This window comes from Crinia signifera, chromosome 9 (assembly GCF_055691185.1).
Source record: "Crinia signifera chromosome 9, ASM5569118v1, whole genome shotgun sequence".
Lineage (NCBI taxonomy): Eukaryota > Metazoa > Chordata > Amphibia > Anura > Myobatrachidae > Crinia > Crinia signifera.
Genome location: NC_139225.1, coordinates 167,353,680 through 167,370,596, shown reverse-complemented (window position 1 = coordinate 167,370,596; position 16,917 = coordinate 167,353,680). Strand labels below are relative to the sequence as shown.

The 16,917-nt window shown below is 49.4% G+C and overlaps 1 protein-coding gene across 3 annotated transcripts in view; it reads right to left on the bottom strand.

Annotated features, from left to right (window-relative positions):
• Nucleotides 1-6,456: 6,456 nt before the first annotated feature.
• The window catches only part of FOSB (FosB proto-oncogene, AP-1 transcription factor subunit), a 33,285-nt gene continuing 22,824 nt past the window's right edge, over nt 6,457-16,917 (bottom strand). For 2 of the 3 annotated variants that reach the window (XM_083160412.1, XM_083160414.1), the window contains exons 2-4: nt 12,798-13,073; nt 12,605-12,712; nt 6,457-10,708 (exon numbers count right to left, since the gene is read on the bottom strand). In XM_083160412.1, the coding sequence (XP_083016538.1) occupies nt 10,313-10,708; nt 12,605-12,712; nt 12,798-13,073 (780 nt within the window). In that variant the 3' untranslated portion in view covers nt 6,457-10,312. The remainder of the gene's footprint in view (nt 10,709-12,604; nt 12,713-12,797; nt 13,074-16,917) is intronic. The other variant, XM_083160413.1, reaches the window with a different exon arrangement.

Genomic DNA, 16,917 nt, shown 5'->3' with positions numbered 1-16,917 from the left:
TACACTTACAGCACAGGTACATTTTGGAGTACAGGCCACATGTGCTTACCAGAGAAGTAACGGCTGCTGATGTATGTCCGCCACAACTTCTTTATAGCAAGTAACACTTGAGTAAAATGCTTAGAGAAAGTGGCCTGTGATACCCCCAAGGCCCATGAGGTCACAGACTGAGTGGAGCCTGTGGCCATATAGTAGAGGGCACACATTCATTTGTGCAGGCCAGACACTGCATAGTTGCCTCCCCCAAAAGGGTCCAAATCATCTCTCACCTGCTCATATAAGTCCAACAGGTTAATGCGGTTCAGCGTAACCATCCCCACAACCTGTTGATCCGAGAGGGAGTCCAGGTACAGCCGAGCACGATACATACGTGGGGTACGCAGTAGTGGGGGGGCTACCTGGATCTGGTGCGCAGCTTCCTCCCTCCTGCGCAGCTCCTCCAAATGGGCCACATCACAGATAAGCAACTCCAAACCACTCTGCAAAATCTCCATGTCTCAAACCCTCACAGGTGTCCTTACTGATGTTGGGGTTTATGTAGGGGTGTTTGTGAGTGATAATGAGGGCACCTGTGGTGAAATTAACCATGTGTGCACTTGACCAAAATGAGTTCTGGGCCAAATCGCCAAACAGAACCTGGTCTGAAATAAGTGCGATAATTAGACATCTAAAAAGTGCGATTTGCAAATGTGCATTGCATTAAATAAGCGAGTTGTATACTTTTCTATACGAAAACATCTGGATGCGATAAAAATGCGAATTAATCTCGCACTTTTGGTCCGCATGCCTTAACGCACATAATATGCGATTTCAGTCCCTTAGCGCATCCCATTAAATTGGCGATTTGACGGGAAAATGCAATATCGCCATTTTGTTGTCTAATTAACGCCAAAAAACGCAAATCGCATCCCATAGAATGTCACCCCCTATGTCTCTGATGTAAGGCCACTAATCTATCATTTCTCCTATGGGAACCTTTTTGAAGATTTTTAAAATCTATTAGATGCTCCTGCATTGCCCCATTGTTGTTTATACTGCTGTTTGAATGGTCAGATAGGTGAATAGTGGTGTGTATGGTACCTCTGTGGGTTTGTGCTCTGTTTGTATCCTGAGTATGTGTCCATTTTTTTGTGCTGTTGTTTCTAATTTTATTCTTCCCTCTATATGGTGATTTTGCTGTGATCGGTCTTTGTTTATAGGTGTAAACTTCACCGCGGTCGTAATCTTGTAGATCACAATCAATTTTTTGCTCCTTTCTAGTAATAAGTTGTGGTTCAAATTTTTCAATATTAAGGTTAACTTGTGTATCCCTTTCTGGGAATTCTTCGTTATTCTCAAAGGTTTTTAGTGTTGTGTGTAATTTTTCTATTTGCGTAAGTAATTCACTTGCTCTCCCGGTATTTAATTAATAATCTCATTAGATTTTTGGTGCATGCATTTAGTATATTATTCCAATTTTCACTAAATTCAGAATCATCTTTACACATAGTGGGCTTATTAATTCTAAGGCCTCTTGGGATCAAGTCTCCGTCCAAATATTTTTGGAGGGAGACCTGGCCCCACCAATGTCTTGTTTCAACTATGCAGAGGGTCTCCAGTTCATTAAGGACACCATGCATTTGGGGAATGCACCTTTCTTGTTTGTTTGGACAGTGCCCTTTATATAATTAGTTCTTCTTTCCATTGTCTATGACAGGCATTCCCAACCACGGTCCTCAAGGCACACCAACAGTGCAGGTTTTAGTGATATCCAGCCTTGAGCACAGGTGACTTCTTTGATTTATTAAAATCCTCTGAGTGCCGTGGTTTTTTCCAATGCTGTATATATATATATATATATATATATATATATATATATATATATATAGTCCAAGTCTCCAATGAAGGAAATGAGCACTCGCCTCCAAGTTTTTACCTAAAAAACTCTTACATTTATTGAAAAATAAAGGATTGAAAAAAAGGTTTTTTAACATACCAAGTGAAGCTGTCAGTTTTTCCAAACTGTCCCAACGTTTCGATCCCAGTGCGGGATCTTTATCAAGGGAGGTCACCAAAGGTAAATCAGCTCTAAGAGAGAAAAAAGCCAGCAGTCCAGAGGTCCTTCTGTTACAGCGCACAGAGACCTACTGAGAAACCTGCTGGCTTTTTTCTCTCTTAGAGCTGATTTACCTTTGGTGACCTCCCTTGATAAAGATCCCGCACTGGGATCGAAACGTTGGGACAGTTTGGAAAAACTGACAGCTTCACTTGGTATGTTAAAAAAACTTTTTTTCAATCCTTTATTTTTCAATAAATGTAAGAGTTTTTTAGGTAAAAACTTGGAGGCGAGTGCTCATTTCCTTCATTGGAGACATGGACTATAATTGGCACACTGTGGTGTGCCAACCGGTAAGTGCGAGTGCGGGTACTACTTTGTATGTATGTATATATATATATTTTCGGAAGAGTCCGCACTCATATATTGCATCACAGGCAAGGGGGAGGTGCTCCTACAGATGACTGAACATCAAGGTATATCGAAAGTGAAAAAGGGCACTCACAATATTTTAAAAGCAATTTAAGTACTTTATTCCATCACATTGAAAAAAGCTGACGTACCATCGACGTGACGTGACGTTTCGGTCTTGTGACAGACCATCATCAGGATTCGATACAGCTTATGGGCAGCAACTGTCAGACATGCAACCTGGCATCCATCCCTGGGGAGGATACCGTATCCTCCCCAGGGATGGATGCCAGGTTGCATGTCTGACAGTTGCTGCCCATAAGCTGTATCGAATCCTGATGATGGTCTGTCACAAGACCGAAACGTCACGTCACGTCGTTGGTACGTCAGCTTTTTTCAATGTGATGGAATAAAGTACTTAAATTGCTTTTAAAATATGGTGAGTGCCCTTTTTCACTTTCGATATATATATATATATATATATATATATATATATATATATATATATATATATATATATATATATACAGGGCTATTTTTCAGTAGGCTCCAGCAGGAACTGAGGACCTTATTCTAGTTCACTCTTTCTGACAAAATATTTCTTAAGCTGCCCATACACGGAGGCGTTCGCCGGCATCCGTTCTGTACTATGCGATGCGCGCTCGCCGCGCATTACATAGTACGGTACAAAAAGTATGCGCTGCACATACTTTTTGTACTGGGTACACATCGTATCGGATCGCAGTGCATGCACAATGCATGCACAAGGGATGCGATCTGATCCGATGTGTGCTGTTTAAGTCCCAAACGGATCCATTAAATGGACCGTGTATGGGCAGCTTTAGATGGACAAAACCATGTGCACTGCAGGTGAGGCAGGTGTAAAACCCCACCCAAATCTGGTTTTGTCCATCTAAGAAATATTTTGTCAGAAAGAGTGAACTAGAATAAGGGCCTCAGTTCCTGCTGGAGCCTGCTGAAAAATAGCCCTGTATATATATATATATATATATATATATATATATATATATATATATATATATATAATATACCTGCGCTATACAGAGAAGGCCTAAGTAATAATAATTGATAAACTCCTGCAGCGTCTCTATAAAAGGGAATAGCTCATTCCCTTAATTCACAGACCGACGTTAAATACAACCATATAAAGACTGCGCTGGAGATTAACTTTTAAAAAAATAACTAATATTTATTATACATACATTTTTAAATCACTGGCCAGTGGCTAAAAGATACAAGACAATATTAACATATACAATACAATTGACAGTTCTGGTTGTTAGACTTAATTCCTGTAAGTGGCTCTCATCAGTGGAGAGCCGTGGTCTCATCAGGCGGCTGAAGCTCCAGCATCTTCCGCGTTGTGTGAGCGTGCGCGCTGCAGTAGAGGCTCTCTTAAAGGGCCAGTACCTCAGTATACCACCTAGAGGTGGGAGAAGGTAGGAAGGTCATGCCTAGAGGTGGGAGCAGGGAGGAAGGTCAGGACTAGAGCTGGGAGCAGGAAGGAAGGTCACGCCTAGAGGTGGGAGCAGGGAGGAAGGTCACGCCTAGAGGTGGGAGCAGGGAGGAAGGTCACGCCTAGAGGTGGGAGCCTGGAGGAAGGTCATGCCTAGAGGTGGGAGAAGGTAGGAAGGTCACGCCTAGAGCTGGGAGCAGGAAGGAAGGTCACGCCTAGAGGTGGGAGCAGGGAGGAAGGTCATGCCTAGAGGTGGGAGAAGGTAGGAAGGTCATGCCTAGAGGTGGGAGAAGGTAGAAAGGTCAGGACTAGAGCTGGGAGCAGGGAGGAAGGTCACGCCTAGAGGTTGGAGCAGGTAGGAAGGTCACTTCTAGAGGTGGGAGCAGGTAGGAAGGTCATGCCTAGAGGTGGGAGAAGGTAGGAAGGTCACGCCTAGAGCTGGGAGCAGGAAGGAAGGTCACGCCTAGAGGTGGGAGCAGGGAGGAAGGTCATGCCTAGAGGTGGGAGAAGGTAGGAAGGTCAGGACTAGAGCTGGGAGCAGGAAGGAAGGTCACGCCTAGAGGTGGGAGCAGGGAGGAAGGTCAGGACTAGAGCTGGGAGCAGGAAGGAAGGTCACGCCTAGAGGTGGGAGCAGGGAGGAAGGTCACTCCTAGAGGTGGGAGCAGGTAGGAAGGTCATGCCTAGAGGTGGGAGAAGGTAGGAAGGTCAGGACTAGAGCTGGGAGCAGGGAGGAAGGTCACGCCTAGAGGTTGGAGCAGGTAGGAAGGTCACTCCTAGAGGTGGGAGCAGGTAGGAAGGTCATGCCTAGAGGTGGGAGAAGGTAGGAAGGTCACGCCTAGAGCTGGGAGCAGGAAGGAAGGTCACGCCTAGAGGTGGGAGCAGGGAGGAAGGTCATGCCTAGAGGTGGGAGCAGGGAGGAAGGTCATGCCTAGAGGTGGGAGAAGGTAGGAAGGTCACGCCTAGAGCTGGGAGCAGGAAGGAAGGTCACGCCTAGAGGTGGGAGCAGGGAGGAAGGTCATGCCTAGAGGTGGGAGAAGGTAGGAAGGTCAGGACTAGAGCTGGGAGCAGGAAGGAAGGTCACGCCTAGAGGTAGGAGCAGGGAGGAAGGTCAGGACTAGAGCTGGGAGCAGGAAGGAAGGTCACGCCTAGAGGTGGGAGCAGGGAGGAAGGTCAGGACTAGAGCAGGGAGCAGGGAGGAAGGTCACGCCTAGAGGTGGGAGCAGGGGGGAAGGTCACGCCTAGAGGTGGGAACAGGGAGGAAGTTCACGCCTAGAGGTAGTAGCAGGGAGGGAGGTCACACCTAGAGGTGGGAGCAGGGAGGAAGGTCAAGCCTAGAGGTAAGAGCAGGGAGGAAGGTCACTCCTAGAGGTGGGAGCAGGTAGTAATCTCAGGACTAGAGGTGGGAGCAGGTAGTAATGTCAGGACTAGAGGTGGGAGCATGGAGGAAGGTCACGTCTAGAGGTTGGAGCAGGGAGGAAGGTCACGCCTAGAGGTGGGAGCAGGGAGGAAGGTCACGCCTAGAGGTGGGAGCAGGGAGGAAGGTCACGTCTAGAGGTTGGAGCAGGTAGGAAGTTCACGCCTAGAGGTGGTAGCAGGGAGGGAGGTCACGCCTAGAGGTGGGAGCAGGGAGGAAGGTCACGCCTAGAGGTAAGAGCAGGGAGGAAGGTCACGCCTAGAGGTTGGAGCAGGTAGGAAGGTCACTCCTAGAGGTGGGAGCAGGTAGTAATGTCAGGACTAGAGGTGGGAGCAGGTAGTAATGTCAGGACTAGAGGTGGGAGCATGGAGGAAGGTCACGTCTAGAGGTTGGAGCAGGGAGGAAGGTCAGGACTAGAGGTGGGAGCAGGGAGGAAGGTCACGCCTAGAGGTGGGAGTAGTGAAGAAGGTCACGCCTAGAGGTGGGAGCAGGGAGGAAGGTCACGCCTAGAGGTGGGAGCAGGGGGGAAGGTCACGCCTAGAGGTGGGAGCAGGGAGGAAGGTCACGCCTAGAGGTGGGAGCAGGGGGGAAGGTCACGTCTAGAGGTGGGAGCAGGGAGGAAGGTCACACCTTGAGGTGGGAGCAGTGAAGAAGGTCACACAATAGGAGTTATTGGGTAGATGCTGCAGGTATCAGGTTGGTGCAGGTATCAGGTCATTGATAAGGGATGGAACAAGTACAGAGCCAGCAATCCACTCTGAAGGTCTGACGCTGCTCATCTTGAACATCTGTTTTGCCGTTACTGAAGGCACCAAACCCAGACCTTTTCCCGTGACATCATCACCAGACACCCCAACAAGTTGGCGTGTCGCGCATTACACATAGAGGTCTTGTTATGTCATAGAAAGTGAGTATGAGGTGGAGCATGAGTTGGAGTATGAGTTGGAGTATGAGTATTTCGTTTTGGATAAATACTTTGCTAAATAAAATGGCCGCAGACTGGTAAAGGAGAAGCCAGAGTCAGGTGCGTTCTGGTGATCTGTGAATGGCAGTAGTGACGGAGACATGTGTTACACACGGGCACACGCTGTCTGGTATACAGGAGAACACACCAATAACTTGCATTTTTTTTTAGTTTATTGTTCACTGTTCCATAAAGACATATACTGTAATGAAGTCAAAAAATATATATATATTTATATAGTAATCCTACTTACACAATATCACTAATACAGTAACAGAGGAGTAAGTATACATACAACACACCCTCCCCCCTCTTGTGCACCCACTTCAAGGGACAGTCACCTGTCTCTATGTTTTATAAAGGTGCAATCAGCCTCACAGGCAGGAAACATGAATTACTGGTCCTCGGTGGGGATGTGAGAGCTAGTTCTCTCTGGTGTCACCTCTGTGAGTGGATTCCTTTCTCACGTCACCCCTGTACTGTCTCTGGATGTTGGGGTACTCTCTGACGATCACTGCTACCATACTGGCCACAGCCAGATGATGCTCTGGGAATGGGTTCCGTCCAGTTCCTGCTGCTGTGTTTATGGGAATGGTAGTGAGGATAATGGAGACCATCAGCCCTGTGTATATGGTCCGTCTAGTGCCCTATATAATATATAGGTGCATATAAATATTTCTATATATAAAAATATACATAGCATCAAAAATATATTCTGAAATATATATATACACTGATGTATTATATATGGTAGGCTTGCATGTGTGTATACATTCATTTCTCTTACACTATATATCTTTATATATATATATAATATCCATATATAAATAAGCTCTTATATATATATTAAAAATATATAGAAAAATATGGCTATAGCTCTATATAAAAATGTGTATATACAGTTGTCGGAGAAGGTTTCAGTATCTCGGGTCCCATAATACATTCAGCCAAGCTCTGGGTGACTAGTACTTGTGCCATAATTGCCTGGCAATGCCACGTTTGGCACTGCGCGGTTGCGTTACCTTCGTTCACTCAGTGATTCAGACCAGAGCTGCCCAGACTTGTGCATCAACTGTAAATAACACGTTGGTACTGTACATACTACAGACATACACTGTGCGTGTGGGGGGAGGCGGCCTAGTAAGGGTCATTGCAGCTGTGGCCAATCCGCAGGACAGTCACATGATGCTGTTATTCCTATCTGTGCCCTTTCCATGATCGGGCATCTGAGCACGACCCTCTGATGCCAGCTTATAAGTACAATATCATTAGTTCCCCATAAACCTACAAACACAGTCTGTATAAATATAAAAGAATATCAAAGCCATTATCTGCCTCTCACCGCGGAGCTCAGGGATGTTATCATGTACCAGAGAGAATGCTTAGACCACTGCGTCCCCTGGCAGAGGGATGGGAAGTCTGGGCACCAGGACTTCTCTAATGGAGATTGGACAGGGGAAGTACTAAATGGGGCTTTCCTGGAGGTAAGTACTACACAGGGCTCTCCTGGAGGTAAGTACTACACAGGGCCCTCCTGGAGGTAAGTACTACACAGGGCTCTCCTGGAGGTAAGTACTACACAGAGCTCTCCTGGGAGAAAGTACTACATAGGGCTCTCCTGGGAGGTAAGTACTACACAGGGCCATCCTGGAGGTAAGTACTACACAGGGCTCTTCTCGGGAGGTAAGTACAACATGGTTCTACACAGGGCTCTCATCTGGAGGTAAGTACTACACAGGGCTCTCCTGGAGGTAAGTACTACACAGAGCTCTCCTGGAGGTAAGTACTACACAGAGCTCTCCTGGGAGAAAGTACTACATAGGGCTCTCCTGGGAGGTAAGTACTACACAGGGCTCTCCTGGGAGGTAAGTTCTACACAGGGCTCTCCTGGGATGTAAGTTCTACACAGGGCTCTTCCCGGGAGGAAAGTTCTACACAGGGCTTTCCCTGGGAGGGAAGTACCACACAGGGCTCTCCTCGGGAAGGAAGTACTCTGCTTTCTTCTCTCCAGGAAGGAAGGAGGTAAGTACTCTGATCGCCTCTTTCCGGGAGGGAAGATGTAAGTACTCTGCTCGCCTTTCTTCTAGAAAGAAGCAGGTAAGTTCTACAATCTCCTCTCTCCAGGAGGGAAGGACTCTGTTCTCCAGGAGGTAAGTACTCTGATCGCCTCTCTCCAAGAGAGACACAGGTAAGTTCTCTGATCTCCTCTCTGCAGGAGGGAAGGATGGAAGTTATCTGCTCACCTCTCTCTATGAAGGAAGGAGGTAAGTACTCTGATTGCCTCTCTCTCTGGGAAGGAAGGAGGTAAGTACTGTGGTCACCTTTTTCTAGGAGGAAAGTTCTCTTCTCCCCTCTCTTTGGGAAGGAGGTAAGTACTATGCTCACCTCTCTCTAGGATGGAAGGGGGGGGGGGGGTTCTCTGCTCCACTCTCTCCGGGAAGGAGGTAAGTAGTCTGCTCGTGTCTTTACTGGAAGGAAGGAATTACTCTGCTTGACTCTCTCCAGGAAAGAGGTAAGTACTCTGATCGCTTCTCTCTCCAGGAAGGAAGGAGGTAAGTACTCTGATCGCTTCTCTCTCCAGGAAGGAAGGAAGTAAGTACTCTGATCATCTCTCTCCTCAAAAGAGGTGAGTCTCCTATCGCCTCTCTCTGGGAGTAAATGAGGTAAGTACTCTGATCGCCTCTCTCTAGTAAGGAGGTAAGTACTGTGATCAACTCTCTCCAGGAAGAAAGGAGGTAAGTACTCTGATCGCCTCTCCGGGAAGGAGGGAAGTACTGTGATTGACTCTCTCCAGGAAGAAAGGAGGTAAGTATTCTGATCACCTCTCTCCAGGAAGGAGGTAAGTACTCTGCTTGCTTCTCTCTGGGAAGGAGGTAAGTACTGTGATCAACTTTCTCCAGGAAGGAAAGAGGTAAGTACTCTGTTCCCCTCTTCGGGAAGGAGGTAAGTACTGTGATCGACTCTCTCCAGGAAGGAAGGAGGTAAGTTACTCAGATCGCCTCTCTCCTAGAAAGAGGTGAGTCTCCTATTGACTCTTTCCGGGAAGGAGGTAAGTCCCCTATTGCCTCTCTCTGGGAGCGAAGAAGGTAAGTACTCACTAGTTAGGAGGTAAGTACTGTGATCGACTCTCTCCAGGAAGAAAAGAGGTAATACTCTGATCACCTCTCTCCAGGAAAGAGGTAAGTACTCTGCTTGCTTCTCTCTGGGAAGAAAGTATTTGGCTTACAACTCTTTGGCAAATGAGGAGTTAAAGGCTTGTCAATCACTGCCCTGGTGAGGAAGAGGTTAATAACCCTTCCAGTCTCAGAATTGGTCTTATCTTCTAAATACACAGTCAATCCTGTTCCCTTCCCATCACAACTCATCTCACACCAATTGTCTTGGCCTCTTGAAGGTCTATGAAGTGGTCCTGGTGGTCTCTCGGGCAGGAGTTCATTTCGTGCTGGTCTTTGAAGTGGAATGTAGCTAGGTGAAGTCTTCTTGACAGCACTCAGCCCACCACGCACTTCCACAAGTAGGAGATGAGGGGTTATGAAATGTTCACAAATATAGGGATGATAGAGTAGAGGAGATAGAGCCAAGAAGAGGATAAATGGAGATGGAAGAGGCAGGTTCTGGAGGCATCATTTCATAATAATATTATGTGGTTTCCTACTGCGTCTCTGACATTAGTAGGGACAGGCAACCAGTAGAGCACAGAGAAAACTCTTCCTCCACATAACATAGAAATATAATGCCAACATACTCTACATGTGGGTGAATGTGACAATCCTTTTATAAAAGACCATATGGTCTATGGAAGGCAGGCAGCAGATAACTTGGAAAAGTCCTCAAGAATTGTAAGATGGCAGGGAAGGAAGGTTTGGGAGTGGATCATATGGTGTTATGTCCATGGCAGGCTCAGATGGCCATGAAGATACCTGTAGGCAGGATGACAGTGGAGAATGGGTAGAATAGAGAGCATCTGGATGGACAGAATGACTAGAAGAATGGAGGAATGAAATTCATGTCTCAGAGTGCCAGGAGTGATGGGGAGCTGAGTGAGTCGGAGGATGAGCGCTCACTTCCACTGCTGCGCTGGTACCGGGTTCCACAGGTTCCTCCCTCTGGGGAGGTGAACACAAATGAAGATGTGTAAGATCCCACGCCGGTGACACAGTCTGAGTCCGGTAGTGGGGGCAAACAGACAGGGAATGATACCTCCGGCTGGGGGGGATACGAGGGCAGGAGTCCTCCATGGGAGAAAGAAGCAGCTGGTTCACTGGGGGGCAGGTCAGGGTCCTCATAGGACAGTTTACATGCCGATTGGTGGGAGAGAAGTGCAAACTCCAACTGTTCCTTCTGTCTACGAAGCTCATCAATCTCTGCCTCAAGTGTGGACTTCTCTTCCTCCAAGAGATCGGTCTCCTGTAGGTGGAATAAAGATCATGCATCAAGAGAGGAACGCAGTTATTGGCTAAATCCCTTTACAACAAGGTTACCTGTCATTATTAGCCTGTCATTCCCGCCATAAGGACATATACACATTTGGCCTCTTTCACAACACAGAGAATGGATCTCACTCTGAGAATTCCTGCATCTCTATGGTACATACAGTGTCAGGACAAACACAGGTGGGATCATTGATGACCTGCAGAGTTTGCTGATCCTGTGACCACCATAAAGTCATCTCTGACCACGGTGAGGTTCCTAGGCACTCCATAAGTCTACACTAATTAGGTCGACACCTTAATAAGATCAACATGGCTTAGGTTGATATAGTCAAAACGTTGATAGAAGCAATAGGTCAACATAGCAAATTTCGACATGAAAAGGGTTGACATGAGTTTTTATATTTTTTTCCACGGATAGGTGTTTTTTTCATACTTAGCGGGAGAATATATTACTGTGCCAAGCAAAGCGAGCCATGCGAGGGGACGCAGTACGCGGTGTCCCTGTTGACGTACGTCAACATAGACAACAAAAAAACATGAAAAACTCATGTCAACCTAATGCTTGTGTTGAACTTTTGTCCCTGTTGATCTTTTAAAGGTGTTGACCTATGGCGTGTCAACCAAAAGTGGTCAACCTATAGAGTGTTGACTTTAATTGGTCGACCCTATGACCCATACCCCTAGGCAGTGGGGAACCAGATCTACAAAATCTCCTCTCTCAGGACTGCCATCACTGCTGCCATGACCTCACCCTCTCCCTCCTCCCCTCCTACATCTCCACTCCCCTCCTTCTCTCCCCTGTCCTCATTTTACCCCACCACTGCTGCTGAAGACCATTCTATCCTTCAATCCGCTTTTCCCTCCACCTGCCCACTCGATCCTATCTCCTCCAATATTGTCCGTCGGTCTGCTCTCACCTGGCTCACCTCTTTCATCTTTCCCTATCCCCTGGGATCTTCCCTTCCTCCTTCAAACACGCTCTTGTCTCCCCAATTCTCAAAAAAGCAAATCTGGACCCCAACTCTCCATCCAACTACAGGCCCATCTCCCTCCTCCCTTTTGCCTCCAAGCTCCTAGAACGTCTGACCTATAATCGTCTCCTAAGCCACCTTACTGCTAACTCCATTCTATACCCCCTCCAATCTGGGTTCCGCCCGGACACTTTGCGGCGCCTTATAAATAAACGTACTACTACTACTACCCTACCCCTCCATCTGTTCCCATCCATTCCTACTTATCCTATTGTTTTTCGTTTGTCCACCCACCTCCTTTTAATCTGTTAACTCTTATGAGCAGGGCCCTCCTTCCTCACATACTCACCCTACCTCTTTACCTCACCTGTGCTCCTGTCCTGTTCTTCCCTTCCTCTACTTCATCTTCAGTCTCCTCGACAATTTTGACACCTACTTCAGAACTGATGCTGATCTTAGTTCTACCAGCTATACCCCTATTTATGCTGTGTTTTATCAACACACCCTGTACGTTACCTTGTAATTTGTTTTTTGTTTGCTATGTACGGCGCTGTGGACACTTTGTGGCGCCTTATAAATAAACAAACTACTACTACAAGACCAGGGTCTTCTGTAATTCTCATGCCTTGATAATGTTCCTCACAGAGCTTGAGTCTAGTCTTTGTTGTCCTTACATATCCTTCCCTCTGTGGACACATCACCTTACACCTCAGTACGTCTTCTGTACCTGGACGCCCAGGAGTAATGAGGTGTGAGGTGACATCTCTATAGAGGGGCACCAGTAACGGCTGCCCCGCATGACAGAGGTCTCCTAATTTGTTTTGAACATCACTAGTGACCAGCTGCTGAGATTACCGATGTAAATGGTAGATAGCGAACCCTTCAGAGGTGACACTTACACTCTGCAGTCTATCGGTCAGCTCTCGTCTTCGGTTACGGCATTTGGCAGCAGCCAGTTTGTTCCTTTCACGGCGTACGCGCCTTTTTTCCTCCTCCTCAGGGGTCAGCTGTATGGAGAGACAGTTTGCACCATGTAACAGGTGGAACATAAACACAGACACAACCCATTCCTTTCACTACATCTCTACTTACAGCCTCCTCCCTGGTTCTTTTGCGTGAACGAGTAGGACGGGTTTCCTCTTGTCCAGAGGTAGCAGCAGTCTGAGCTGGGCCATAAGATGATCCAGAAGGTGAGGCATAGCTAGGACCTGGGAGGTCATATGGGTCAAGAGAGGGCCCTGGTGTTGGTTGGGACTGAGCCATGGAGGAGAGAAGAGTGGGGGTGACCAGCCACTGGAGGTCCTGACTACTGGTGATGGCCGTAACGGTTGGGACAAAGGGAGGGACATCACATAGGGTAACACACTCCTAGGACAAAGAGGAGAGAGATGGTCACAGCAGGAAGGAGACAGGCGGCCACCACCACACAGGAGCCAGGCGGCCACCACCACCACACAGGAGACAGGCGGCCACCACCACCACACAGGAGACAGGCATCCAGTACCACACAGGAGACAGGCATCCAGTACCACACAGGAGACAGGCGACCAGCACCACAGAGGAGATAGGTGGTCAGCACCACAGAGGAGATAAGTGGTCAGCACCACAGAGAAGATAGGTGGTCAGCACCATAGAGGAGATAGGTGGTCAGCACCATAGAGAACACAGGTGATCAGCACCATAGAGGAGGTAGGCAGCCAGCACACACAGTAGACAGGTGGCCAGCACCATAGGGAAGACAGGTGGTCAGCACCATACAGGAGACAGGTGCTCAGCACAATAGAGGAGACAGGCGGCCAGCACCATACAGGAGACAGGCGGCCAGCACCATAGAGGAGACATGTGGTCAGCACCATACAGGAGAGGTACCATAGAGAAGACAGGCATCCAGCACCTTACAGGAGACAGGCGGCCAGCACCACAGAGGATAAAGATGGCCAGCACATAGATTAGACAGGTGGTCAGCACCATACAGGAGACAGGCAGCCAGCACCTTACAGGAGATAGGTGGCCAGCACCAGAGAGTCAGACTGTCTGGACACATAACGTATGATTGGAAGCCACAAGCTCTGACTCTGCCTTGAAAATAATGTGAGTTTGTCCTGGGCCACCAACCAGAGGCGCCCAGGTGACTACGGCACACAATCTGGGAACAACTGGCTTAAATAGACAAACAATAGTCAACATTTACAAATGGGTCATTAAGAGTTTTTCATGATTTTTAAAAATGTTTCATACTTTAGCATCAATGTGGACTCTGATTGGATGGTGGCAGAGCATGGCACCTGACCCGAGGCAGGGTGAGCACAGCGAGAGGATGTGCTACACTAATTGGGGTCCTCAAGGTGTTGACACCACAAAAGTGAAAAACCCATGACAACATTTTTATTTGTTTAATATCACAATAGTAACAGAGTAGGTGAGGGCTGGGAATGTGGGAGTGTGGGTAATAGGACTGGGAATGCGGGAGTGTGGGTAATAGGACTGGGTATGCGGGAGTGCTGGTAACAGGGATGGGGATGCGGGAGTGCTGGTAATATGGCTGGGGATGCGAGAGTGCAGGTATTAGGGCTGGGGATGCGGGAGTGCTGGTAACAGGGATGGGGCTGCCGGAGTGCTGGTAACAGGGATGGGGATGCGGGAGTGCTGGTAACAGGGATGGGGATGCGGGAGTGCTGATAATAGGGCTGGGGATGCGGGAGTGCTGGTAACAGGGATGGGGCTGCGGGAATGCTGGTAACAGGGATGGGGATGCGGGAGTGCTGGTAACAGGGATGGGGATGCGGGAGTGCTGGTAACAGGGATGGGGATGCGGGAGTGCTGGTAACAAGGCTGGGGATGCGGGAGTGCTGGTAATAGGGCTGGGGATGCGGGAGTGCTGATAATAGGGCTGGAGATGCGGGAGCGCTGGTAATAGGGCTGGGGATGCGGGAGTGCTGGTAACAGGGATGGGGATGCGGGAGTGCTGGTAACAAGGCTGGGATGCGGGAGTGCTGGTAACAAGGCTGGGGATGCGGGAGTGCTGGTAACAGGGCTGGGGATGCGGGAGTGCTGGTAATAGGGCTGGAGATGCGGGAGTGCTGGTAATAGGGCTGGGGATGCGGGAGTGCTGGTAATAGGGCTGGAGATGCGGGAGTGCTGGTAACAGGGATGGGGATGCAGGAGTGCTGGTAACAAGGCTGGGGATGCGGGAGTGCTGGTAACAAGGCTGGGGATGCGGGAGTGCTGGTAACAGGGCTGGGGATGCGGGAGTGCTGGTAATAGGGCTGGAGATGCGGGAGTGCTGGTAATAGGGCTGGGGATGCGGGAGTGCTGGTAATAGGGCTGGGGATGCGGGAGTGCTGGTAACAAGGCTGGGGATGCGGGAGTGCTGATAACAGGGATGGGGATGCGAGAGTGCAGGTATTAGGGCTGGGGATGCGGGAGTGCTGGTAACAGGGATGGGGCTGCGGGAGTGCTGGTAACAGGGATGGGGATGCGGGAGTGCTGGTAACAGGGATGGGGATGCGGGAGTGCTGATAATAGGGCTGGGGATGCGGGAGTGCTGGTAACAGGGATGGGGCTGCGGGAATGCTGGTAACAGGGATGGGGATGCGGGAGTGCTGGTAACAGGGATGGGGATGCGGGAGTGCTGGTAACAGGGATGGGGATGCGGGAGTGCTGGTAACAAGGCTGGGGATGCGGGAGTGCTGGTAATAGGGCTGGGGATGCGGGAGTGCTGATAATAGGGCTGGAGATGCGGGAGCGCTGGTAATAGGGCTGGGGATGCGGGAGTGCTGGTAACAGGGATGGGGATGCGGGAGTGCTGGTAACAAGGCTGGGGATGCGGGAGTGCTGGTAACAAGGCTGGGGATGCGGGAGTGCTGGTAACAGGGCTGGGGATGCGGGAGTGCTGGAAATAGGGCTGGAGATGCGGGAGTGCTGGTAATAGGGCTGGGGATGCGGGAGTGCTGGTAATAGGGCTGGAGATGCGGGAGTGCTGGTAACAGGGATGGGGATGCAGGAGTGCTGGTAACAAGGCTGGGGATGCGGGAGTGCTGGTAACAAGGCTGGGGATGCGGGAGTGCTGGTAACAAGGCTGGGGATGCGGGAGTGCTGGTAACAAGGCTGGGGATGCGGGAGTGCTGGTAACAAGGCTGGGGATGCGGGAGTGCTGGTAACAGGGCTGGAGATGCGGGAGTGCTGGTAACAGGGATGGGGATGCAGGAGTGCTGGTAATAGGGCTGGAGATGCGGGAGTGCTGGTAACAGGGATGGGGATGCAGGAGTGCTGGTAACAAGGCTGGGGATGCGGGAGTGCTGGTAACAAGGCTGGGGATGCGGGAGTGCTGGTAACAGGGCTGGGGATGCGGGAGTGCTGGTAATAGGGCTGGAGATGCGGGAGTGCTGGTAATAGGGCTGGGGATGCGGGAGTGCTGGTAATAGGGCTGGGGATGCGGGAGTGCTGGTAACAAGGCTGGGGATGCGGGAGTGCTGATAACAGGGCTGGGGATGCGGGAGTGCTGGTAACAAGGCTGGGGATGCGGGAGTACTGGTAACAGGGCTGGGTATGTGGGAGTGCTGGTAACAAGGCTGGGGATACGGGAGTGCTGGTAACAAGGCTGGGGATGCGGGAGTGCTGGTAACAGGGCTGGGTATGTGGGAGTGCTGGTAAGAAGGCTGGGGATGCGGGAGTGCTGGTAATAGGGCTGGGGATGCGGGAGTGCTGGTAACAAGGCTGGGGATGCGGGAGTGCTGGTAATAGGGCTGGGGATGCGGGAGAGCTGGTAACAAGGCTGGGGATGCGGGAGTGCTGGTAACAAGGCTGGGGATGCGGGAGTGCTGGTAATAGGGCTGGGGATGCGAGAGTGCTGGTAATAGGGCTGGGGATGCGGGAGTGCTGGTAACAAGGCTGGGGATGCGAGAGTGCTGGTAATAGGGCTGGGGATGCGAGAGTGCAGGTATTATTTATTATTTATTTATTTATTTACAGTTTCTTATATAGCGCAGCAGATTCCGTTACAGGTACTTATATAGCACAGCAGATTCTGTTACAGGGTCTTATATAGCGCAGCAGATTCCATTACAGTGTCTTATATAGCGCAACAGATTCCATTACAGTGTCTTATATACTGCAGCAGATTCCGTTACAGCGTCTTATATAGCGCAGCAGATTCCATTGCAGGGTCTTATATAGCGCAGCAGATTCCGTTACAGCATCTTATATAGTGCAG